Raw genomic sequence first — 24584 nt, forward strand, 5'->3', positions numbered from 1 at the left:
CTTTCTCCTTTATCATCCTCCCCATGCTCTGATCAATTTGCTTGTCCATATTTAATGGCTTCTCGGTTTCAAGATTAAATTTTTGGATCTTTGCACGTTCTCTGCACAGAGAGAGAAAGAGGAAGACATGTCAAATTTCACTTCCCTGGACCTCGATCATTTGTATAATATTATACAAATTCACCGCCCCGCCATGGATGTTTATAAATCACAATCACAAAACACTGTTCATCATTACATTGTATTGTTTTAATTCTTAATCAAAACATTAAAGCTACCCAAACATAGCTGTCAATGTCTTGTTAAATCCTAATCTAAAGTACGGATTTAAAGTACATATCTCTCTAATTCATAGTTGAGTGTGTTTATAATTCATATTAATTGTATAATTAAACCAAGGTTGAGTAATATGAAACTTTTTTTTTTTTTTAAACCTGCATTAATTTTTAATCTGCAACAATGATTAAATATTCATAGAAATTGAACATACTCTCTTGCCGTGTATCTATGTCTCTTAATTATAAGGTAAGAGAAATTATGAGTAAACGACTTTTTCCTACCCAATTATGGGGCAATGACACTTTCCTACCCGCAGACTTTTAAAATATAACTTTAGCATCCAAATTTATATTGCGTTTCTGATTCTGGTATTGTTGTGATCCCATACTATAACCATTCTCTTCCTCAATCATCACTCACCAAAACTCCTCAAACCTTACTTCCGTCAATCACTCACAATTGAGCAATTAAGGTTTGCGTAGTTGCCCCTCTCAAGTCAATTTTTAATCAATCCCAACCACCAAAATCCAATATTTTACCACCAAAAGACTCATCAGTTTCCTTTCTTCAAAAACCCTAATAGTCTGGACCGAGTTTGCTCTCTGTTCGCGACCGGAATATAAATTTGAGTAGTAAAATGATATTTTAAAAGTATGTGAATGAGAAAGTATCATTAAGTCATTGTCTAAGTAAGAAAAAGTCCTTAACTTGAGAATTTATCCACCTTGAGGCTTTGGTCAATTGTGAGAATTTATCCACCTGAATTTAAAAAATCTTTACATAATCAATCAATTGAAAGAATTTTCTGGTTTAAAAACCAAAATAACCTTCAATGTGATACTGTCCCAGTTTTTAAACTTAGATTTTGCTCTTGATTGCCTATTTATCCTTAATCGTTTGTTATAATCAAGGGGAATATATCCTTGTACTTTAAACTGCAGGACTTGGATAGTAGACCTAAACCCGGGGAAGTAAATCAATTAACTCTGTGATGATCTTAACTCTTATACATGCATAATATGACTTGACTAGTGTCTGGTTGTAGCAAAAATAAAAATAAATAAATAAAAGTAATTTTGAATAAATTATAAATAATGTAACCCTAGCAAGGAAGTAGTAAAGATAGATACCCATTGGTTTGTGCCAATAAGCATGCAAACTATGAAGTGTAGTGGCTGGTCCCTTAGCTTTGGAAAAAGTGAAAGCAAAAGAAAAGAAAAATTGTTAATGAAATGATCAACCAATCGGAGTTGAACAGAGCCTCACAAACGCATGCCCTCCCAAAGATCTAATACGGCGCTAAAGCAGCTTAAAGTATATATGCTTTTATATTAATAAAACAATTGATGCTTTAGCCATTAAATAAATTGAAATTATGCAAAGAATCATTGACAATGTTCTAACCAATCACTGCAAATGCGTGGTTTCCGGGACGTCATGCCTTTTCTACATTCCTTATTGAGTATTATAATTGAGATTTGATTTGATTTCTTGCGTAAAGCAATTAATTAACAAACTTAATCCCCCACTTAATTGGTTAATTACTTGTCGTTTTATCAATCATCCATGCAGCACAATCCCAAAACCCTATTCATGATTCTTGTTGTCATCGTGAAATCAAGTTATCATCATCAGTTGGGTTGTCTTGTAGTTGAAATGATGGTAAGTGATGGATGATATGGAAAGTATAACATAGAACATTCCCATTTGGGAAGTGGAAATTTTTTTAATCTCATTAGACTTTCCCTTTCAAGGGTGGGGAAATGGCGATGCTTTCATACACGTTAATTCCCAACACAACTTTGAATCAAGACAATACATGAAATTATTTTTAAATTAAAAGGAAGGAAGAAAGAAAGAGCTAGAACCACTTGTACCACCAATTATGATAAGCATCTTCTACTCTTTCAACACTTACTTTTTTCTAGTAACAATAATGGCAGTGTAAAAGAAGTCTTTGGCCTGGCATGTTCTATTCCTATCTCTTCCACTTTCGGCAAGAAGAAACGTGGAAATATATTGGGCTGTCAAGTGGCGTTATAGGGTAATTAAAAGATATATATATATATATATAAATCTATGTGATGGTTTAAAGCCATATCCATCGGAGCTTGTTGGCTGCATGCCAACCATAATTTTGTAGTTGTTGCCTTAGCCACTGCCTGTAGCTCAAGTTTGTTCTCTTCTATCTAAGGGTTCTATCACAAAATATAAAAGAATCCAAAAGATTTGAGATGGGTTTAGTGATAATGAGAGAATCCATGGATGTGGTCCAAATCTGTCCATTATATGTGGTTGGGGGAAAGAGTTTTTCTTTGAGTCATGATCCAAACAATAAAGATATATTGTATCTTTATTTATTTATTTTTTCCTTTTCCTTTTCCTTTTCCTTTTGTGTTATTAATAAAATAAAAAAGATAATGAAATTGTTTGCTTTTTTCAGTTGGGGAGGAAAAAAAACATATGCTTTAAAAATATACAATAGAAAATTATGATATTATATATCTGAAAAAGGAAAATGAAATGGTTAAATTAATATTGTTAAAATGGGGATGTTCCCACATTGATGAGGCAGTTGTGTGTCGCAGCATGTGAACATGTGCTTCATCACATGTTTTTATCTAACTTTGCAGTATGCATACCATTGCAATTGGCTTCATGCAGCGGTTCTCATCTGCCCCAAACTTCTTATCTTCCTTATAACAACAATTCATTTTATATTATTTTATTCTATACTGCAGGTCCTGTTCGTGCTATCTTCCAGCTAAAGCACAAGTTTTATTTACAGTATCCTTTTTAAACATAGATGTCAAATAAATTTTTAATGTTAAAAGGAATTTTTATGAAAGAAAAATACATTTTGGTTGTTAACATGGATAATTCTACTCTAAGAAGCAATGTTTTGTTAGGGTTTAACTAGAAGAGAGGGGAGGAGGAGGAGGAGGAGGACGTTTGGTGAGAAGATCGGTCAAACAGCTTATTGAATAATTCTTTTTTTGTCATGTATTTTACATCATTTCATCCTAACTCAATTGTTGTATATCTCTTTAAATTCATACATGCTATGGTATTTTTTTAATCTTCAAACATATAAACTTAAAACCTCTTTTACAATGGCAAACCTAGGATTTTTGCTGAGGGGCGCCTTCGTGGCTTTGCCATTGTTTGTCAATCAACTAGTGAAAATTTTTAAAAAACTATCAAATCTTGAGAAAAGAAAATAATATAATGTTAAACAGCTGAAAAGAAAGAATGCAATAACACAATATTTTCCTACTTGAATAAATTTATGAAAAACAAAACCTTAAGCAAATGTGTTGAAAATAACATTCAATTCATAAGGAAACATAAGAAAATTTTTACGTGAAAAAACATTTTCAATGTGAAGAGAGCAAAAATCCCTAAACCCTAAATCTTGACCTAATTTGCTTTCAATTCAAATTCTTCTCTTACCAACTAATGTTATTGATGTCTTATGAAAATTTGTGATGAAATTGGAAGGAAAGAAGCAAGGGCTGAATGGAAAAATGAGTTGAGTTTTATACACTTTTAAAGTAATGTTTTATAAGAATAAGTTCTTTAAAAAATTAAATGGTAAACAATTCTGCTTGCTCTTAACACTAGATTGTAATGCTTAAAGTTCAATAAATGATTCAAATTGAATTATAATTTGATTATTTTTTTTATTTGTCATGTCATTGTCATTAATTAGAGGATAAATTTGTGAAAAGAGTATAACATAATCATTCAAAATTTATTAAAATTTAGAAAAGATAATGATAATTATTAAGTAGATTATTAGTTTATAATTATATAAATTATTAATTTTTATTTCTATTAAAAAGGAGTGTACGTTACAACATTGAATATTTTATTAATAGAGAGAATTGATGTCTGGTAAGTAATTAATTAGGTAGAGGGATGAAAGACAGAAAATGTAAGTATAGATGAAATGACAGTGAAGTCAGGTCATAGAATTAAAAATCACTGTTAATACTTAATAGTGATTTGTGTGGTATATTATATGGACTAAATTGGGGAAAAAGAGCAGGATAGAAAGGTCAAATTAATAAAGACAGTTAGAATCCCAAAGGATAAAGAGATATTTTAAGGAAGACTTTTCCATAGAAAAAATTTGAGAGTAGACTTGGGCTTACCCTCAAAGGGACTAGGTTTACCCCTACTCTTTTATATGTGCACATTGAGCAAATCTTTGATGGAACAGATGTATTTATAATTACCCAATGAGAATACGTGTCAGACATATAAACTACTGTGGTGCACCCTTATTAGGTGGTTGTAGGTGCATCCATTGCATCGAGGAATTATTCGTGTACATCAGTTTAAGGTTTCAATATATATATATACAGAGTAAAACCTCTCTATAGTAATATTCTATATAGGAATAAACAATATATAGTCATAAAAAATTTTATTCCCAATTTGGGATAGTTATAAATAAGAATAAATTCCACATTGTAATAAGTTATAATTTTTCTAATTCATGTCTTAAGGAAAGTTGTCTCCATATAGTAATAATTATCTGTATATTACAAAAAAATATATGGTATGTTACATCAAATGTTTAAGATGAAATAAAATATTTATCTGAAGTTGTTTGGGACAATAATTTATGTTTTAGAGTTGTTACCACATCTTTTAACTTACGGGTACATTACTCGCTAGCAGACATTTTCTTGTCAAAGCCAAAACATTTCTAGCTTCTCAAGCATATTCAAAGCTTCTTGACATAAAACTTTTTGTATTTCCATACTATCATCCTCATAATTATTTCCTTTCTATTCTTGTTTAATTGTAGAAATAATTTCTTCTTTTATTAAAGCATACATGACTTATTACTTATTTGGATGATTAAAGAAGACATTAATATTCATTCGATTAGTGTAGTGAAGTTGTCGAATCTGATCACTCAATTCTACAGTGACTCTTTGATTCTCCTCATTCACTTCATTTGTAATTTGCAATTCATCGACATCGGGGGTCCTAATTTTGTAATGCTTAAAACAATTGACAATTGTCTGTGGCTTCACATCACTTGCCATGCAGCAACTGCATTTACAATTCCATCAAAGACAATTATCTTTGTTGGTTTCAAAACACGATCTTCTATCCGTTTCAAAAGTAGGCAATTGAAACGCTGAATTGAAACTCTAATACTATTAAAACATCCTAATATTGTACTACTAAAACATGAATTATGAAATAAAATTTGTTTTTAACTACACCTCTATTAAGTTATAACTTCCTCATGATAATAAAATTAGTTAGTCCTATTATTATGACTATAAAGAGGTTTTACTGTATATAAACATCATGATATAATTAATATAAGAGCCAAGTTTAATTCTTATTTGTAAAATATTAGTTCAATCCAATGAGTAAAGTTAAGCATGAATTAATATCAAGATGTCCTGATTAGAGAATTTTTGTATATATATATACATAAAGGATCATGTTTAAATTTATCAAGTGGATAAAAATAAAAAAATAAAAAATTTATATTTAATCTCATAATAATATAACTTTAATTTTTATAAGGGTTAATTTTATCCTACCCCTGAAGAGATTAGTACCGTATGAAAAACACCCTTGCCTTTGTGAAAAAAGTATGTAACTTTAACACCTAAGGCCGTTTTTGTCTGCCTACTGATCTTTTTTTTTTTTTCCTAATCTTGTTGTTTCTTCTTCTTCCATTTTTAAACTTCGTTTGGCGTTTGGTTCAAATAATATTATATTAATGAAAATATTTTATTAATGAGAAGATATATTATCTTGAAGATTATTAAGAATATTATATTAAATATGTTTGATTAGATTGAAATAAATTGATAGATATAAATAATTAATATTTTTAGTTAGGAGGAATAAAAAAATTATGGGAGAAACTTTTTATTGAATTGTCATTCTTTTTTAATAATAATATTATTAAAATAATATATAAAATATTTTATTATTAATTAGGAATAAAATTGTTAACAAAATAAACATTACTAAGTAATATTTTAATAGCTAATAAAGGGGTGATATTCATATTACTCTCGTATTATTATTCATTTAAGAAGATTATCAAAAAAATTTTGTTACTTGGCAACCAAAATGACAATAATATAAGATTAACGAAGTATTACCCCAACCAAACGCACTCAAAGAAGTTTCTTCTTGTTTTGATTTTTCAAATCTCATAAATAAAATCTATTATGTTTGTTGTTGCTCTTGTACCTATCTACTTCTTCTTCTTTAGATTTTTTAGATCTCATAAATAGATGTATGCCATGAGTGACGCCTGAAGCCTCGTGGTAGTCACTGGTAAAGTGGCTCGGCCATCGCTGCCAACGACTCACTCTCCATCCCTCCCTCTCTTTCTAAAACACAACACACACCCCAATACCTACTTCTATTGTTTCAACACCTCTATCATCGATTCAGCACCAAGCATTTTTAGTATTTCTGTTCTTCATCTTCTCCATTGATCAATTTAAAGACTATGGTTGTAATTATGGGTATGGTGGTTTAGGGAGATAAAGTGATAAGAACAAGGAAGATGAATATACAAAAGACTAGAAAGTCTAGGGAAATTCTTTAGATTTGAAATTTTAGTCCCCATAAATACAACCAAGTTCCTTAAATCACTCCCCTCATCTCTCCCTTGATTGCTATGATAATATCCCATCAAATAATAAAATAGTAATTTAAAATGATAAAAGTGTAGGGGCCGGGCAGGTTCCTATCGTTGAATAGAAGGAAATTGATTCTGAATTATTTCCCAATCTTCAAGGAAAGACTTGGAATATTGTATGAGAACTTGAGTGACACCATGTGGTCTGCGATCCAAAATAACTGCTGGTTCAAGTTTAATTCTTCTTTCTTCAGTTATTAACGACAATTCTCTCTAGACAACAACATTATCACCTACCTTTTTCTTCAACATTATCATAACATGAGATTTGGGCTTGATGTACGTAATGAGCTTTGAACCGAAGTTTAACTTCATTTAAAGATTTAGTATAGACCAAAATCTGGGCTTAGGTTTGTGATGGGTGAACCTAATAGGGAGTGTTTGTCTTTAAAATACAAATGAAGTTAATAATTCTATTATAATAAGGTTAGATCCGATCCTCTTTCCTCTTCCTGTTTATACAACTAGACACATTGAAAGTCGTATTATACGGATTAAAAGTAGGCTGAGGAACATCTTTCCTTTATGTGGATTCGTGTGCACATTCTGTTTTAGTAATTGATCCATTCAATCAAAGATCCGCAATATGTTCTTCTGATTTGATGTGTGTTTTGGATAATTCATTCAAGCCCAAAGTCTTTTTTTTTACCATATGTATCATTTTCATTCACTATCGAACCTAATAATTCTGCAACAAAAATCAATTTTTACATCCACGGTCTTGCTTCTCAAGTTAAAACAACTTATTATACAAACCCAACAATGGTGATAAATCTTCCTAGGTAGACTGAAGGATTCAAACAAAGGGGTAATGAGCTAACTTCATTCCAAGAAACATAAAACCAAGTAAAAATTTATTCATGTGGTAGCTTCTTTGTATGAATCACCTTTACCTCTCTTTATATGATTTGTATTCCTCCTTGATACATAATACAAATCCCTCACGAAAGAAATCAATCTTCTGCACAAATAACAATTCTTCTTAGGCTACGAAGCAAATCTTTTTATGTAAACAACTCTTATTCAACCCCAGTCCACTATATAAAGGAAATGGTTTTCATACCTTGATAAAGTAACGATTAAGAACCATGGGCCTGCCTTTTTTGTTCTGCTGTCTTAGGCCTCCGTGAGTTTTGCACGCTGGTTGTCAGGACTGTCTAGGCTGTTCTTTTGCTTCTGTTGTGTTTTGTTTGGCTCCTGGGAATTTCCAGGATGCATAAACTCTTGCAGAGACTCTTTTTGGGGTCTCATTCTCTCATTCTTTCATTCTTTATACTATTTTCATTTACCCAAAAAAATAAAAAAAAAATCATGCCAGTTAGATAAATAAAACATAAAATATTTCCCTCTGTTGGTTAGAGATTCATACTGATAACTTGTCATAAAATCAAAAGTAAGCAAAGATACAAAGTAGGCAGACTAAGAAAAGAGATACAGAAAATATATGGAGGCCTCAATATATAGACTCGCCACTCAATGCTTTCATTAAATACAGTAAAGAGATAAATATTTCACGTTTTATCCTAATACAATTTATTTAAATTTTAAATTGTTTATAATTTAATAAACAGTAAATTAACATTTTTTATTGTAATATTAATTTATATTATTTAATTAATATAAAATTCTTATTATTATTTAAATAACAATTTTATGAAAATTAAAAGATTTGAAAATATTGGAACCAATCAACTGCGGATTGGTTAATGTCCTTCATTCTTCTGGTGACACACCAGTGGTGCATAAAAGGCCACCAACCAGTAACTTATGAGTTCACGACATGTTCCCACCCAAAAAATGACTAATTCATACCCACCCATTTTTTAAAAACCCTTTTACTATCAAAATATTATGATTTACGAAAATATTCTTAGCCTCTTCCACTGCCAACTGGGAGTTAGGTGCTGCAATTAATCGAGCCGGTGGTGTGCGGCCTTGGGGCAGCGAGGTTAGCGTGATCTGGGAGAGAACGATGGCCGGAAAATACACAACACCAACAACCAATCAAAAGCCACTGATCCAGCACTACAAACACTAATGATTTGCGGAGGAAACCGCCACAAATCGCGACTATCACATGGTGGAAAGAGCTGGACATAGGCTGCAAATGGCGTGCACAGAGGGTTGGGGGAGGGGTGGGTTTTGAACAGTAGAGGGTAGGGAGTCGAACGGTGGTGGCAGGGGGCATTTTGGGTGACTAAATCGGCCGAAAAAAGGCGGGAAAGATGGCAAATCGTACAAAAACTTAGGCGGCAATTTCAGACGATTGGCAGGTGCATTGAGCTCGAGGTGAACGAATTAAGGGTGAGAGAGGCTCGAGGAAGAGGATGGAGGAGGCGGTGAGTTTCAGAGCTCTGTCATACCTGCAATCAGCTGTGACCGAAAAAAGTGTTTAGTTTATTGCTCCTAATTCCAGCATTAACAAATTTAAAATAATGTTCATGAAATCCACATCAACGTCCCCAATCGTTCATTCCGTACATCACTTTACTTCTCGGTGAATAAGGTGCCGATAAAACATACATGTACCTTCTCCTCGGTTCTGTTGGATATTCACACTCCACACAACCAAAAAGCTGCAAAACAGTCGACATACATTTTCAGATAATATTAAGCCTGATAATTAGTGGCCCTCCTTGTCCCTACGTGGTGGCTCCTACGTTAAGACAAGATTCATTTTGATTTTGAAAAGAAGAACGAGAGAGTTATAAAAAAATTTTACATTTTAATATCGAATTACTTGATAAAATCATAATCATTTATTAATATTAACTGATAAAAAATAAATGATCAAAATTTAGCTATGTTATTTAGTGTACAAATTTGATGTACACCCATCAATAATTATAACATTACTCTTTTAAAAACTCAATCACGAATATCAAATCACGTAATATATCGTGTATTAAAAACGTAATTTTATAAATAGTATATCATGTAATAAAATATAATTTAAAAAATTAATAATAATTAATATATCCTCAAAATTAATTAACAAATTTTATGATATTATTAGTTTTAAATTATGATATTTATAATCAAAATTAATTAGAAAATTAAGAATTTATATCATTTCTCTCAACTATTCATATCATTTTTAAGATCAATATCAATATATATATATCCACTTGTATTATTATTATCATGTAAAATAGTCACTATATCTTCCACATCACTTCCTTTATGCAAAATGAGTAAATTTATGTGGGTTTTAGTGAACCGGATTAGATGATCTCAGATCCAACTCAAAAATTTTGTAAGGCATTCAGCTCAAATTAATAAAATGATATTTTTCACCTTCTCCGCGTATTCATTTAACATCTCCCTGAATATTAATATTAATGTTATGGTACTAGAAGAATTAATCATAATTATTCGAGAAAAAAGAAAAAGAGAAAAGTGCACCTGAAACCAGTGGGATTTTGAGGCCAAAAATGAAGGTTTATTGCATCTTGTGGGAACACCCAAAGAGAGAGGCGATCAGACCAGTCGAGGACTTGATTTTCTGAGACGATCATGTTGCTACCATAGCCTTCAATTTGGTTAGTTGGTCGTACGTATTTTTGCTTCTCTTCCATTGGGAGCACAAAGAATTGCTTCCCGAGTTCACGTACCTAGTCGAGGAATGAACTTGAAATCCCATGACCGATCACCTGACAATCATATATATTCGAAAGATTAATCAGAATTTTAAGTATTAAGGAGCACTAACTTAGTATATTCACCTGTTTTAATGACAGAATAAATACAATAACTTGGTATATTAAGGAGCACTAACTTAGTATATTCATCATATAATCTTTGTAAATGCCTTGAAAGAACAATTTATTGTTTTAATTTGTCGCATTATTTTCACTACATCCAAGTAAAATTCAATATATATGAATAATACCATAGATTCTTTACGGTGATCGATCCACCAAGAATCAAAGTTTTGATAATTGACATTACTTGCAACTTTAAATGAGGTGCAAATAAACCTGGTTTCACTTCTGAAATATAATAAATTAATTCTCAAGTCATCAGAGTTCAACTTACTAGCAAAAGAATATAAATAAATACAAAACAAATATGTAATTTAACCTGGATGCATCCTGCAGAGGTGAGGGCTGATCTGAGCTTCTCTAGCTTCTTGTGTACATGAGCTTGAGAAGCAGATGAAGATGGTGATAAGAGACTGATATCAATGACAGGAAATGGGCCATTTGGAGGACAAACATCTATAGAACCAAAAACGGATTGTTTAAGAACATATGGTGGTGGTGGTTCATCACCATTAATGGCCGTTTCTGGAACACTCTTGGAGAGTGAAACTATCTCTGCATGTTGAAGAGCCATTGTTGTACAGTTGTCACCTCTCACTATGATGTGTCAATGCTATTATGCTGGTGCGGTGGTGCCTGACTGCTACTACAAATTTATAAGGGTTTCTGGGGCTGCTGATGTGAGCTAACTTGTACTTTCCCTTGCTCAGGAAATGGCAGGAACTAAAATTTTGGTTGCTTATATTAGCTAGATAACCTTATATGAATTCTTTGATACATTTAATTTTTACTTTTCATCAATAAGATAATGCTTGGATTTATTATTGGGTACAATCATAAAGGTTCCCAAACTACACATATCAAATTAACAGATGGTTGTTTTGCTCTAAGGAAGATTAATTTGTAAACTAGTTTGGTTGTTCCGTCTTTTATATTATGAACTAAGTTTGATTGTTTTTTTTTTTTTCAGGGTTAGTGTACTGAATTACATCTTATCTCCACCATTAATTATTTGTGGTTTAATACGAAAAAAAAAAATGATATAAAACATCTATTATTAGATGAATATGATATCTACAGAACACATTTTAAAACCATCGCATCTAATAAAATTACTGGTACCCTAAACTAATGAACAATTACTTGGTTGATTAATATAAGGAACTTTGAGACCTGATATAACATTTTCCGGTTTAAAACAATTTGTTTGAAGGGACAAAGCTTGTTTTTCTTATTGTCTTCTAAAACACAAACCAAAACTAGAGTTAATTTGTTTTTTACTTATGGACTTCACGCAGTCAGCAAGTACTTATGTTTGTGGGATCATAATTTTTTTTAACGAGATACTTATGAATCACGTAACTGCAGCACGTCAAGTTAACCTTATGTTTAGAAATATAGTTTATGATGAGGTGGAGAGTGATTCTTTTGAATTCTTATGTTTTGAAGATGCAACTGAATCTTATACATACTTCCAAAATGTTTATTTTAAAGGGAGAAAAATGCAAGATTGAAGTCGGAAATGGAATATTACATTTGCATGCCAAAACAAATGTCTACGTGATGATCAACTGATGATAGTTAAATCTTCTCTTAGAATTAACAATTATTTGTTACTTATTTTTCAATGGAAGCCTGTGTATATATATATATGTAATGTCACCCAGTTTGGGGTATTCAGCTGAATGGAATTATAATTTTATATAGGACGGCAATATGATGATTCAAGTTTTGGAATCTTTAACCTTTCTTGCCTCCGGTTATATATCCGGTGTGAGAAGACGGTGGAATGGGAAGAGGACATGTATAGTGTGACAAGCACAAATGAATTGTCTCCATGGTATTGTTGGCAGGAGCTTTGTTGGATATTTTCGAGGAATGAATTATAATTTACAGGGCTAAATTTATAATCTCCTTTTTGATGTGGATTCATGAATGGTTTTGCAAATACTGAGAAAGAATTTACTTTTACTTAATCAATTCAAGGTTTGGAATCATATGGAGATTATTTGTTTTTTTTTTTTTTTTTCCTGTTTAACCTGTCTCGATAATCATACACGCTAGCCATTACCAAGTACATTGACACATTGTAAGTATCAAGTTAACCATTCCAAGAATTGCAGGAAAAAACAATGCATACTAGATGTTTATGAATTGTTGAACCATACTATAAATTGGCTTTCTGTTCAACCTTTCTTGATTGTCTGCTTCTCTGTGCTGAAATTTATATTTTTTTTCTGGCATCTGATTATTCATCCTGAGCAGGAAAATGATTGTATTAACCTTTACTATTATAGAACCCAATATGCTTAAGATATGGTTGCTCCCATGTTTCTAATTAAACGAGTATTAATTGTTACCATCCGAAACAACTCTCAAAGTAAATCTTAATATGGCTCAAGTACTCTTGCAGTTTTGGGTGATACGATTGTGTAAAGCTGTTTTTAAGGATTGATACTAATACATAACTTATTCATCATATAACACAGTACAAACATCAGCTTGAATATATAGAATAAATCCAAATGACTGCCATGGTATTCTGCTTGTTACATATAGTTTCTGCAGAGAAGATATATCTTGTTTTCATTACATTCATCTAATTATAAAGACCAACTTCAGTAAGAATCAGTGCTACAAAGGATAGATAAATGTTAATTTGTCTCCATGAAGCTGAGTCTTTCTACTGATTAATGATATTGTTTCCGACCAGGGAAGATGAATGTTTATGTGCCACAGAATCTAACAAACATAATGAAATCCACATTTTTCGCTGCAACTGAAACATCGGCTGGAGATTTCCAATATTCAGCTGTAACTTCAGCAAGTATCATTCATCACATTTTACATATGAAAATTATTATTGTAAAATAGTTAAGAAATTTAGTAAAGATGGAAAGGCCTCCCGGACACTGTAACACATTTATTTTACATCCATCTTAGCTAGCTAGAATTGAAGTTGTCATTATATCCCTTTCAACATAATCAGTTATCTGGGAAACAAACAGAGGTAAAGACTAAACTCTAACAGTTTCAAGTGCTACCAACCCTTTCTGATAGCACTCATAGTTGATAGCACCATAATCTTTCACATTGCGATATATCCTCGGTCTTTGCTCGTCTATCAAATCCTCCACCGGTCCTACCTCTCTTTCCGGCTCTGGTTCAATGAATGAGGCTAAAGACATTCTCAACCTTTCTGTGTTTGTCACCACCCTGTGCATTGGGCTCTTGTACATGCCATTAGTCATTATCTGCACAAGTTCAGACCAATTATAAAATAAGATTGCACCTATTCATGGCAGAAAAAGAAGATAAAAATATCAAATGAAATGGTGTGAATTCTGATTTGCTGGTGTGAATTCATCTGGGATCATTAACAAAATCCTCACAAACAAATAAAGCTCACATCAATGAGAGTACCCTCATTTACACCTACAAGTTACGACCACAAGAAACTAACAAGAATCAATCATATTTAAGTAATAAATAACTAATCATATAGAAAAGATGTGTTAGCATCCAAAGGAGATTTATTTTATATCAAAATTGAGAAGAAGAAATACTTTTGTCAACATAGAGCCTCTTCAGTTGATAACGGATTTTCTAAAGCAAAATTTCCCTACATAAAATATTAAATGTAGCCCAAAAACCTTTAATTTTCGTTGGCCTCTATGGTAGAATCAGTGGGGGCCTAAGAGGCGGTGGTTTACCCTGTGACAGAGAGTTCTAAGCTCTTGGTCTCTAAGGGTTGGAGCATTCAATTATTGAAACATGCATGATGCTAGAGATACAAGCTGCATGGTTTTCTATATATAGTAAAAAAATATCTTAATTTTCTACACCAGACGGCTAGGATACAACACATAGCACACACACATGCATTTTTATTGCTTTATTTCATATCTTCTTTGTATTTCATTTACAAGAAAAAAGATTTAAGAATCACACGAACCTTCAGCTTCTGAAAAAGTTATTCATATTAAATAGGCAGTGAGTCAAATGACCAAGAGACTAGACAAAATTAGTAAGAGAAAAAAGAAGTCTATGTTACCTCAGCATGTTCAGCAGTGAATTGATGTATGCGAATGGATCCTAATTAAAGTTATATTTACATGATAAAATGCAATCTATGTTAGTTTACTACTTCAAAACTTACAATGCGACATTGGAAACCAAATAACAAGAAGTAATTACCAGAGATTCAAGATGTCTATCAATAGAAGAAACTTCCTCTCGAATTGCAAGCAATGCATCAGCTGCAGCTATAAATGCTCGGTAATTCCCCACCGCTACCTCTTGCATTTGCCTCTGAATCCTCTCCGCATCTACTCGAAGAAGCTCAGGCTCCTGTCAATGAAGAAAAATAACAAATGCACCGAAACAATTAAAACTCAAACTTAAAAATGAAACTAAACTAAAATCTGAGAGAGAGACCTTGTGGAGGCGATCGAGAGTGAAGGAGAGGAGCTCAGAGACATAAGGTTGCTGAGACACGGAGGCGAGAGGGAGGAGATTCGCCACCGTCGACGTTTCCATCTTCGGCTTCGGGTTTCGGATTTTGGAGAAAAAAAAATTCAGATCTCGATGTTCTGCATTGTTTTGTAAAGCTTTCAGTGGTGATTAATCCGTTTTGTCTGTTTGATTTTAAAACAGTTGTGTATTGAATCTGAGATTTTTGGCCCGCTCGGACTTGCCAGTTGAACTTGAACCGAGCCGATGGGTCCATATAAGCCGGGATAATTATTTTTATCCCTAAGGTTTGGCCTGAGTAGAATTTTTTAGTAACATTTTAGTCGCAGAGTCAAGTCAATTAATAGAATAACCAAAGTTTGTTAAATGTTAGGATAGCAAAAAAACCTGGCGGGGTTGGATACCCCGAAAAACCCGATCCCGCTGGACAAGATTCCCAACAAAAGTATAGGGATGGAAAAATTATGTTCCTAAAATTGGGGTTAATAATTAGCGGTGTCAACCCACCGGCCAGTGATAAGGACCAAAATGTTTCTAATATAGACTACATAAACTCTTATTATTGTAAGGTTTGAAAGCTTATACAACAAGGTTTCTCATCAATATTTATATTGAAATATATAAAATGAGAAATACAAACATGTTCTTCATTTCTATACAAATATAAATGAAATTAAAATCTTTCTATTTTCCAATTGTTTCCATATAGCTAGAGTGGTTTTATTTCCTTTATTTAGGCACAAGTTAAGTATACAAGTTTCAAGAGTAACCACAGAGATGCTTTTCTTCCAACCTCTGAAATGAACTTCCCTACTAAGCCATTAACTCATGCCTAGCTTTTGCTTTTACACCTGCTGCCCAATTGATCTCATGAAAACCTAACTATTTCTTAATCTCAAAGATAGATAGATAGATAGATATAGTCTATTTAATTCCCATATTCATTGCCTGAATATTATGAAATAATAATTTATCCTCCATAATCAAGAAGTTTACACTTACATTATTAATTTCTCCATAACCATCATCATGAATATTTTTTAATAATGTAGCAGAACAGTTTCAAGACATTGCTTTCCAATTGCTGATTGAAAACTGAACCAAGAAATTCAAAGAAACAAGACAATAATAATAATAATCTCTAAACCTCTAAGACAAATAATCACTTTAATTTCTGAACATTCAACTACTACAAACAAATAATTATAAGCTGAGATATATGAACAACCACATAGAAATTAATTAATACACAGAGGCTTTTCATTCTCTACCACCCTGCTGTAAGACCCCAACATATCCACCTCCCCCAGAATAAACCCAAAATTTTGCTGCTTTCTTTCTCAACAATAGTATAACACAACACAGTAGAACAATATTACAAGTAAAATGGAAGCACAATGGGAGGAAAGAGAAGAGGCCTGGGAGGCATAGAAGTAGTAGTAAGGATATGGATAGTCATGGGGTCCATTTGTTGGTGGTGATTGACCTGATGGAGGTGTGTTACCATACTTAAAAGGAGGTGGGGGAGTTCCCCAGTAAGTCCATGAATTGCCTGGTGGTGGCGCCGACTGTGACAGCGGTGAGGGTGGCGAAGGCGGTGGTGGAGAGTGGTAGTAAGACTGCGGCGGAGAATGGTGAACTGGTGTCGGTGGTGGTGGTGATGGTGATGATGATGATGTTGGTGGAGATGAATACCCTTTTGATGGAGGTGGAGGTGAACAAATAGTTGGACATGTTGCACAATCACTGATGCATAATAAACCAGAGTCAGGATCTCCCACTTGGTCATCAGAATATGCCACTCTACTAAGCATCAACATCCCCATTATTCCAACCTTCAAGAGTGCAAGACTATTGACATGATGATCCATTTGGGTTAAGTGTTTGATATGGTTTCTTTCTGAATGGTGACTCAAAAACTCATCATGCTTACTGACCTCTGACTATATATATATATATATAACTTTTATGATGATTAATCATTTTTCCAAATAAGAAAAAAGGCAAACAAATTGGGCCTACCCTTGACTGTTTGATGGGAGTGAGGCAAATAAGACCCAGGAAGGAGAGAGCTTTACACTCTACATGCGTGTGTATGGCTCTTTGAAAAAATTTGATGCAGATGCTTATCTTTACAATGAAGTGGTTTGTATTGCTGTAAAGGAGAACATTTACTTCCTCTCTTTTCGCCTCTCATCCGCAAAGGATTTTTAGACATCCAATACTACTTTGTATTATAAGTCTAAAATCGCCATTTATTACTTAAAAGACTTTTTATAAACAGGAAGAGACAGCATCGTCAAAGACTTCTAGCACACTTGCTGAAGATTGCCAGAGTCTGCGGGGCTCTAGTTTCAGACTGGGTATCGGTAAGCGAGATCAGAGGATTTTTGAATTGTCAAAAAACAAATAAATGATAGTTTAACTCGCATATTTTTGAGATTCTGGTAGTGGTGATCTGATGGGTATCTGTTTGTGTGTGTGGAATGTGGATAGACATAGCATAAAACATTGGACCAAATGGGACCAGAAAGTCTAAAGTCTTCTGCACATTTCTTGTACAGATTTTGAAAAAGTTTACCACTTAGAACATCACTTGTTTCAAATACTGATCTCTGTCGCAAAGCTAGAATCTTCAATGTATTTTGTCAAAGATCTACCCTATCAATGTCTAATGTAAATCTTATAATATTAAAACAGTAAATTTTATGTCACAAAATTTCAATATCAGAAAAGAAGATTGAATGATTTGGGGGACCCAAAATGTGGTGCTAATGGGTTAAATAACATACCGGTGAAACACTATTGATGATGGATATGAATATAATTCATTATCTCCTTGGAGTTTGGAGCTAATTAAGTGTATTTGTATTATAATTTCATTTTCATACGGAGACTAGACTTATAGGGGGAATCCAAAGTCCTTCTTTCTTTTTATTATACCTTTCTCTAAGCATAATCCATCTTCATGGGAATCAATATGATCATCTAAGTAGCAAACTTTGTGCTTTTTCTCTTTAGTTTATACTTTTCTTTAAGGTATGGGCTTCCGAATCCCCTTTTCCATGGCAGGTTTTTGGGGAGTTCTTACTTCTATTAGGATATTCTATAAGAGCATCTTTAAAGCACTCTTTATATGACTTAATAAAGAGTTTATCTATAGAAATAAAAGTCCAACAAACTCTTTATTTTTTAAATATAAATTAAAGAGTGAGTTTGACTCTTCACATTTAGAAAGTCAAATTTCACTCTTTATCCTAATTTTAAATAATAAATTACAAATTTTCATATATTTTATTTATGATTTATCTCTCTTATTAAGTTTCTTTCCTAAAAAAACATATTCTCTCTCCTAAAATTTAAAGAGTCTATTAGATTTTAATCAAAATTTTGTTCTTTATATTTAAAAATAAATGAAGATGCTCTTTATTTATATAAAAAATACTCTTTAAAATAAAGAGCACCATTAGAGATGCTCTAAAATAGTTATCTCAGTAAGAACATCTCCAACGGTGCTTTTTATTTTAGAGAGCATCTTTTATATAAATAAATAGCATCTTCATTAATTTATATATGTAAAGAACAAAATTTTTATTCAAATCCAATAGACTGTTTAAATTTAAGAAAAATACTCTTTATTTTCAAGAAAGAGACTTTATAGGAGAGATAATTAATAAATAAAATGCATAGAAACTTGTAATTTATTAATTAAAATCAGGATAGAGAGTGAAATTTGATTCTCTAAATGTGAAGAGTCAAACTCACTTTTTAATTTATATTTAAAGGATAAATATTTTGTTGGACTCTTATTTTTAATTTATATTTAAAAGATAAATAGTTTGTTAGACTCTTATTTTTATAGATAGACTCTTTATAATAAAGAGTTTAGGTTATATAAAAAATCATTTAGCGATGCTCTAAGATTGGAAGATCTTCTTTCTATTCAATATGATGCAATACAACTTACTAATGGAAGAACAGTGTATTCCACTCACGTCGACGTAGCAATACTCTTATTGGCCGATTGATTGTGTTTTTTCTGCACTATTAGAACCATAATATTATTTGCTTTTCAATAATTATTGAATATAATTTTTTTTTTCACCTTAACAATGCCAATATAATGATTATCACAACTGATAATATTTTACACTCTAAAGAGAGGCATCTCACAATAAGATAGAAAAGGATATGATCAGTTCCAATAATTTAAGAAGTGTATAATTTTGATAATCAGAAGAATAACAATTCATGTTGCAAGAACAAGGAGAACAAAAGTTTTGCAGAAGCAAATTTTTACAAGCACTGAAAGGAAAAGGAGACTGAAAATATACATTTTCTCCTCTAAACAAAAATTAAAATAAATTTAAGCACGCACAACATGACAACATCCTACACTTTGGTATTATAAACATTAAGATTTCTTTGATTGTGTAGGTCACCTGCATATGTAAGATGGTGTTGGACTTCTTGTCATCTAACAGGAACAGATTTCTTATTGAAAAGATAAGTAGCTAGGATGTTGGATTAGTAATTCTCGAAAACGCGTTGTATTGCCTTCTTAATCTGAGTCTAAGGCTAGGTTGAATCTGTCGAGTGGCTTGTATTAGATATGGTTGGATGTGAACTTGTCAAAGGAGAACGCGGTGCAGAGTTGCGACCATGAACACTGCTGTATCCATGGTGGTTGGCAACACTAAGTTGGAGTGATTCACCCGCCCTCTTTCCAAGCTCTCTTAACCGGTTAAGTTCTGGTACTATAACTGTCCCCAGATCAGGTCTGTCCTTCTTCCTCAGTTCTGCACAACCTATAGCCAATTTCGCGAAACTTAGAGCATCTTCAACAGGCCAGTCAGGAACTACTGGATCAAGCATCTCTTCAAAAGTTCCTTTCTCAATGGCCCTCCCAACATGGTGAGCTATACCCATTGGAGGCTTCGCCGTGATGATTTGAAGCAACATTATCCCCAGTGAATATATATCCGATCTCGTAGTCAACATTCCTGTCTGTTGATACTCAGGATCTATGTAACAGAATGTTCCTGCAGCTGAAGTCATGTGATATTGTGTGACACTATCGGCAACAGAAGGCGGAACTAACCTTGCAAGCCCAACATCACTTATTTTGCTCACATAATTTCTGTCTAAGAGGATGTTAGCCGGCTTCAGGTCCCTATGCACAAGCGGCTCTGGTTTTGCTTGGTGAAGAAACAGAAGGGCAGTGGCAATCTCCGCCGCGATTTTGAACCTTTTCCTCCATGAAAGTGGAGGGCTGTTGCCTCTTCGCAACAATCGATCTTCTAAGCTCCCATTGTGCATGTATTCATATACCAAACATCCATAATCAGGACAGGCACCAAGAAGAAGCACCATGTTTGGATGTCTAATGCAACTTAGAACCTCAACCTGAGAAGAGAAAAATTGAATAATGTAACTTCTTACATAATAAAACTTCATACTGAAATTGAATGGCTTCAAGAAAATGAAAATAATAGCTTACTTCTTGTTGAAATTGCTTCTTGCCTTGAGCAGCATCAGGTCTTAAAACTTTGATAGCAACTGCGGTGTGATCTAGTTTGCCTTTATACACAGGTCCATATCCACCTTCACCAATTTTCATGGAGTCTGCGAAATTACTTGTAGCTTGTTCGATCTCCTCTATATTGTATCTTCGGTACCTGGTATCATTATGTGCCAATGCATTCAGAGCGCGGTTCTTCTCTTCAGCCTCTCTCTTAGCTTTCATCTCTGCATGCCTTCTTCTCTGTGCTTCCATCTCTGCTAGCCTCTGCGCTTTCTCGGCTGCTTCAATTGCAGCTTGGCACTTAGCCTTCTCCATCTCTGCAACTGCAAGAGCTGCCTCTCCGGCTTGCCTAGCCTCCTCGAATTTCTGAGCCTCCTCTATTTGCCATTGATGAAGCTCGTTAGCCTGCATATGAATAGTCAGTGTATCAAACTCGGAATAGGGATATCGCGGAAGCACATAAAATATTAGGAATCAATAAGATTGTTGGTATATGTAATTACCTTCTTTTTAGCATTGAGTGCTTCTCTGCAAGCTGAGCTGTACATTTCCATGGTCTGTTTGAGTTCCAGCTTTAATCTTCTCATCTCGGACTCGATTTCACGCTGCAAGTAATACATCGGAAGGATATTAGGATCATAAAAGTCCTATGAGTAAACCCTTTTTACAGGAATTCACTACTTACTGAAGATGCTGAAGTTGCAGGGCTAAGATTGACACTTGAGAAATCTAGATTATGAGCTGACATATCCATGGATCCCACAGCAGGTGGCCCTGAATACTCAGAATTGTCGGAAAAAGAATCACGGCTCATTGAACTCCTTGATCCACGAGGAGCATATTCGATACTTTCCATTGACATATTCGTTGGAGAACTTTTCTGTCTATCCCGTGATGCTCCTCTCGGTTGTTCGTTGTTTTTCTCCCATGATATTCTATCTGATGATCCTGAAACCCTAAACATTCCTTTCATTGCTTGTCCCCTGCTTCAATAAAACATCAAAACAAACACATTCAATATACAGTAACAAAGTACTTAATGTAACCCGCCAATACTAGCTAGCTACCTGGAGGCATCGTCTCCATCGCCGCGATCGCGATCGGATGGGAACTGAGGTGGAATTCCGGCAGACGGTTGCCTTGGAGGGGCGGGAGTATTAGCAGCAGGCCGCTGAGCGGTCCGCACTGAGATGATCTTCCCTTTGGAAATTACATACACGGAACAGAAATCCGGAGCTGATTTCAATAAACTAGCTGATACATCATAACTTTTGAACTTCCTGTAAGATTCATAACAAATTAGAAACAAAATTTAGAGAAAATGGAACTGAAAGATTAGTTTCTGAGCGTGTTAAGAGAGAACCTGGCAAGCGCATTCCTTGTTGATGCCCCAACAACAATGTTGTTGAGTACATTCTTGCAGACATAATCCAGGAGTGCTTTAGGAATATCATTATCTTCAAGAACAACTTCTTTTAATAAAACCTGAATTATGCATTTTTTATAATATTAAAGTTTTCTATTAGAGTTATTGTCGATTAAACGAAGCTTGTTTTAAAAAGTAGGTAAGTTTCATGTGAATCAATAAATGGACAAGATTTTATCACTTTGTATAAATAAAGGTGACAATTTTTTACATTTTTTATCATACAACAGACACTTACAAACATTACGTACCCCTTTTCTAGCACAATAACCACGGAATGGAGTGAAAAGCTGTTGCATTTCGGCATCAGAATCAACATCAGTAGTTCCATTGGAATTCTCTGCAAAAACAATAACAATGAGGAAAACTTACAGTACATATTGTAGTAAGATAACTAATAAATAATAAGACAATAAATGAGAGAGGGTACCTACGATGTTGATGGTTATGGTTATAATTATGATTTTGATGACCGTGCTTGTGCTTAACGTGAAGCAAGATGATAAGCGGGTTGCTTATAATAAGATGATCGATCGCCCAACGAACGGCATGAGGGCTGTTCTTGTCTTTGTCAATGGCGACGGCGGTGGAGTTAGGCGGTATGCTCTCATCGTACGTCAAGTGTTGAGGATTAACCATAGCTTAATGTAATCAAAAATTGAAATTGCATTAATAATTTCAAGTTCCAACGAAGAAGGTAACAGAGAAATTGTAACTTGAAAAACGGAGGCAGCTTGAGGTTGGCCATTCACATATTTAAGTCGTTCCAACTTGTTTTAGACATTTGACCTGGTCGTTCATTTTCATCCACTTTTCACAATCACCCCTTCTGTTAATTTTTGTTATAACTAAGTTGAGGACATATCAAGAGATTCAATAACAAATTAATCATCTTAATTTTGACCTTAGGATAAGGATAATATTAAATTAATTGGATAAACAATAAATTTTAGCTATATATGAACTAGGTCAATTATGCTGCGTCCTATTCTGAACTTGCACACCCCATAATTCCTAGGTTTATTGGCAATTTTTATGGAAGGAGTGTATCGTGTTTTAGTTTGAATCATTAATTTTTATACCTCTATTACATAATTTTATTATCTTTAAATATCGGAGTTGCTTGATATTTTTAACAATTTTCAAACATATTAACTAAATTGCTATTTATATATTATTAAAATGATGATGTAATTCAAGGATCTCTCAAGTGATTCATAATTATTAACTGGTTCACAACTTATATGGATTATAAGATTTTGAGGAGCCATATAAATTAAAATTCCCATGTTAAAATTTTTAATAAAATCTAATGCCATATTTACTCTTCGTTGTTTATATATGTCAAATGATTCATAGAGAAAGAAATAATATGAACAACCCTTCTAAATCTCAATTCAGAGTATGCGTGAATGCAACCATTTGAACTAATTTTCTGATAAAACCTTTATGAGAATCATAAACCTCACCTCATATTTGATAAAATTATCACTTGTCTCCTTCTGTCCAAATTAATTAGCAGTAAACACTAATGGACTAAAGCTAAAAATTTGCATGCTTTGATTTTTATTTTTATTTTTATTTTAAGAAAGAAAAAGAATATATGCAACAAGTAAAAGAGTCTTCGATATTGTTCTTCGGCTTCATCACACTGATGAACTTGGTCTACCTTTTGACATGATCATCAACGACAATAGACAAGTGAAATCACTAACTCGCACCCAATGGTTGAGAGTCATAAACCTTTGTCATTGAATGGTATTTCCACATTCATTATGATCTAATCTAATCCGACAACATACAAAATTTTGTTCATATTCATCTTATTGTAGTATTAATGCGAGTGAAATACATTTTAGTCTCTATAATTTTGGTCTATTATAGTAAAGGACACATTTTTTACTAACAAAAAGGTCCTTCTACTTAACATATGTTAGTGTTATAGGGGTGTATGCAAGCCGAGCCGAGTACTTGGCTGCTTGAGCCTAAGCTTGACCGAGCTTGAGGTGTTGGGTTCAGCTCGAGCTCACCTCCAAAATGGTGCACTCGAGCTCAGGCTTGAGTTCATCAACCACTCCAGTGGGTTTGGATCGAGCAGCTGCTGAGCTCTAATCGAGCTCGAGCTCAAGGAATCTACATGAAGAAAAACCCATAATATTTGCTTCTTTTCATCTCTCTTATTTCATCAAAATAACATTCATTTCCACAATTTATATAAAGAGAGAACCCAAAAGAACAATACTAAAACCATCACTATACACCCCAAACCAACAATGTTAGTGTATGCCATAGGAACCAATCATGTCGTCGGTTCCAAGATATTATGTTTTGTATATATATGTTAATGTATATAGTTTATATATACATTTTTATCTTATTAATAAAAGAAAGTGTTCTTATTTCACATGTGGTTTATTGTTT

At 33.3% G+C, this 24584-nt stretch overlaps 3 protein-coding genes and 1 pseudogene across 3 annotated transcripts; all 4 read right to left on the reverse strand.

Annotated features, from left to right (window-relative positions):
- Nucleotides 1–9429: 9429 nt before the first annotated feature.
- LOC116142469 lies at nt 9430–11314 on the reverse strand (annotated as a pseudogene).
- A 2443-nt stretch (nt 11315–13757) lies between these two features.
- Nucleotides 13758–15308, reverse strand: LOC116142470. Its single transcript, XM_031427900.1, has 5 exons — nt 15178–15308; nt 14938–15090; nt 14795–14835; nt 14454–14484; nt 13758–13994 (listed from the first exon to the last, which is right to left on the reverse strand). Exons 1-5 carry the CDS (start codon nt 15277–15279, stop codon nt 13758–13760), a joined length of 564 nt encoding a protein of 187 aa, XP_031283760.1. The 5' UTR covers nt 15280–15308.
- A 1162-nt stretch (nt 15309–16470) lies between these two features.
- Nucleotides 16471–17446, reverse strand: LOC116142488 (extensin-1-like). The gene has a single exon (XM_031427911.1). It carries the CDS (start codon nt 17082–17084, stop codon nt 16554–16556), a length of 531 nt encoding a protein of 176 aa, XP_031283771.1. The 5' UTR covers nt 17085–17446; the 3' UTR covers nt 16471–16553.
- A 2345-nt stretch (nt 17447–19791) lies between these two features.
- Nucleotides 19792–22802, reverse strand: LOC116142471 (U-box domain-containing protein 52-like). Its single transcript, XM_031427901.1, has 8 exons — nt 22637–22802; nt 22415–22503; nt 22102–22222; nt 21805–22033; nt 21423–21720; nt 21241–21342; nt 20714–21142; nt 19792–20619 (listed from the first exon to the last, which is right to left on the reverse strand). The coding sequence occupies exons 1-8, from the start codon at nt 22800–22802 to the stop codon at nt 19792–19794; spliced, it is 2262 nt and encodes a 753-aa protein (XP_031283761.1).
- Between the last annotated feature and the right edge of the window lie 1782 nt (nt 22803–24584).

This window comes from Pistacia vera, unplaced genomic scaffold (genome assembly GCF_008641045.1).
Source record: "Pistacia vera cultivar Batoury unplaced genomic scaffold, PisVer_v2 Contig41, whole genome shotgun sequence".
NCBI lineage: Eukaryota > Viridiplantae > Streptophyta > Magnoliopsida > Sapindales > Anacardiaceae > Pistacia > Pistacia vera.

Bases quoted from the DNA above. Each gene is read 5' to 3' on its own strand.
- LOC116142470 (XM_031427900.1), bottom strand. From the start codon at position 15,279: ATGGAAACGTCGACGGTGGCGAATCTCCTCCCTCTCGCCTCCGTGTCT. The intron at 15,091-15,177 runs GTCTCTCTCTCA...CTTCATTGACAG, and splicing joins CTCTCGATCGCCTCCACAAG to GAGCCTGAGCTTCTTCGAGT. The intron at 13,995-14,453 runs GTAAACCACCGC...GAACTTGTGCAG, and splicing joins TTAGAACTCTCTGTCACAGG to ATAATGACTAATGGCATGTA.
- LOC116142488 (XM_031427911.1), bottom strand. From the start codon at position 17,084: ATGGATCATCATGTCAATAGTCTTGCACTCTTGAAGGTTGGAATAATG.
- LOC116142471 (XM_031427901.1), bottom strand. From the start codon at position 22,802: ATGGTTAATCCTCAACACTTGACGTACGATGAGAGCATACCGCCTAAC. The intron at 22,034-22,101 runs GGTTCTCTCTTA...TGTTTCTAATTT, and splicing joins AACAAGGAATGCGCTTGCCA to GTTATGAATCTTACAGGAAG. The intron at 21,721-21,804 runs GTAGCTAGCTAG...TTATTGAAGCAG, and splicing joins GATGGAGACGATGCCTCCAG to GGGACAAGCAATGAAAGGAA.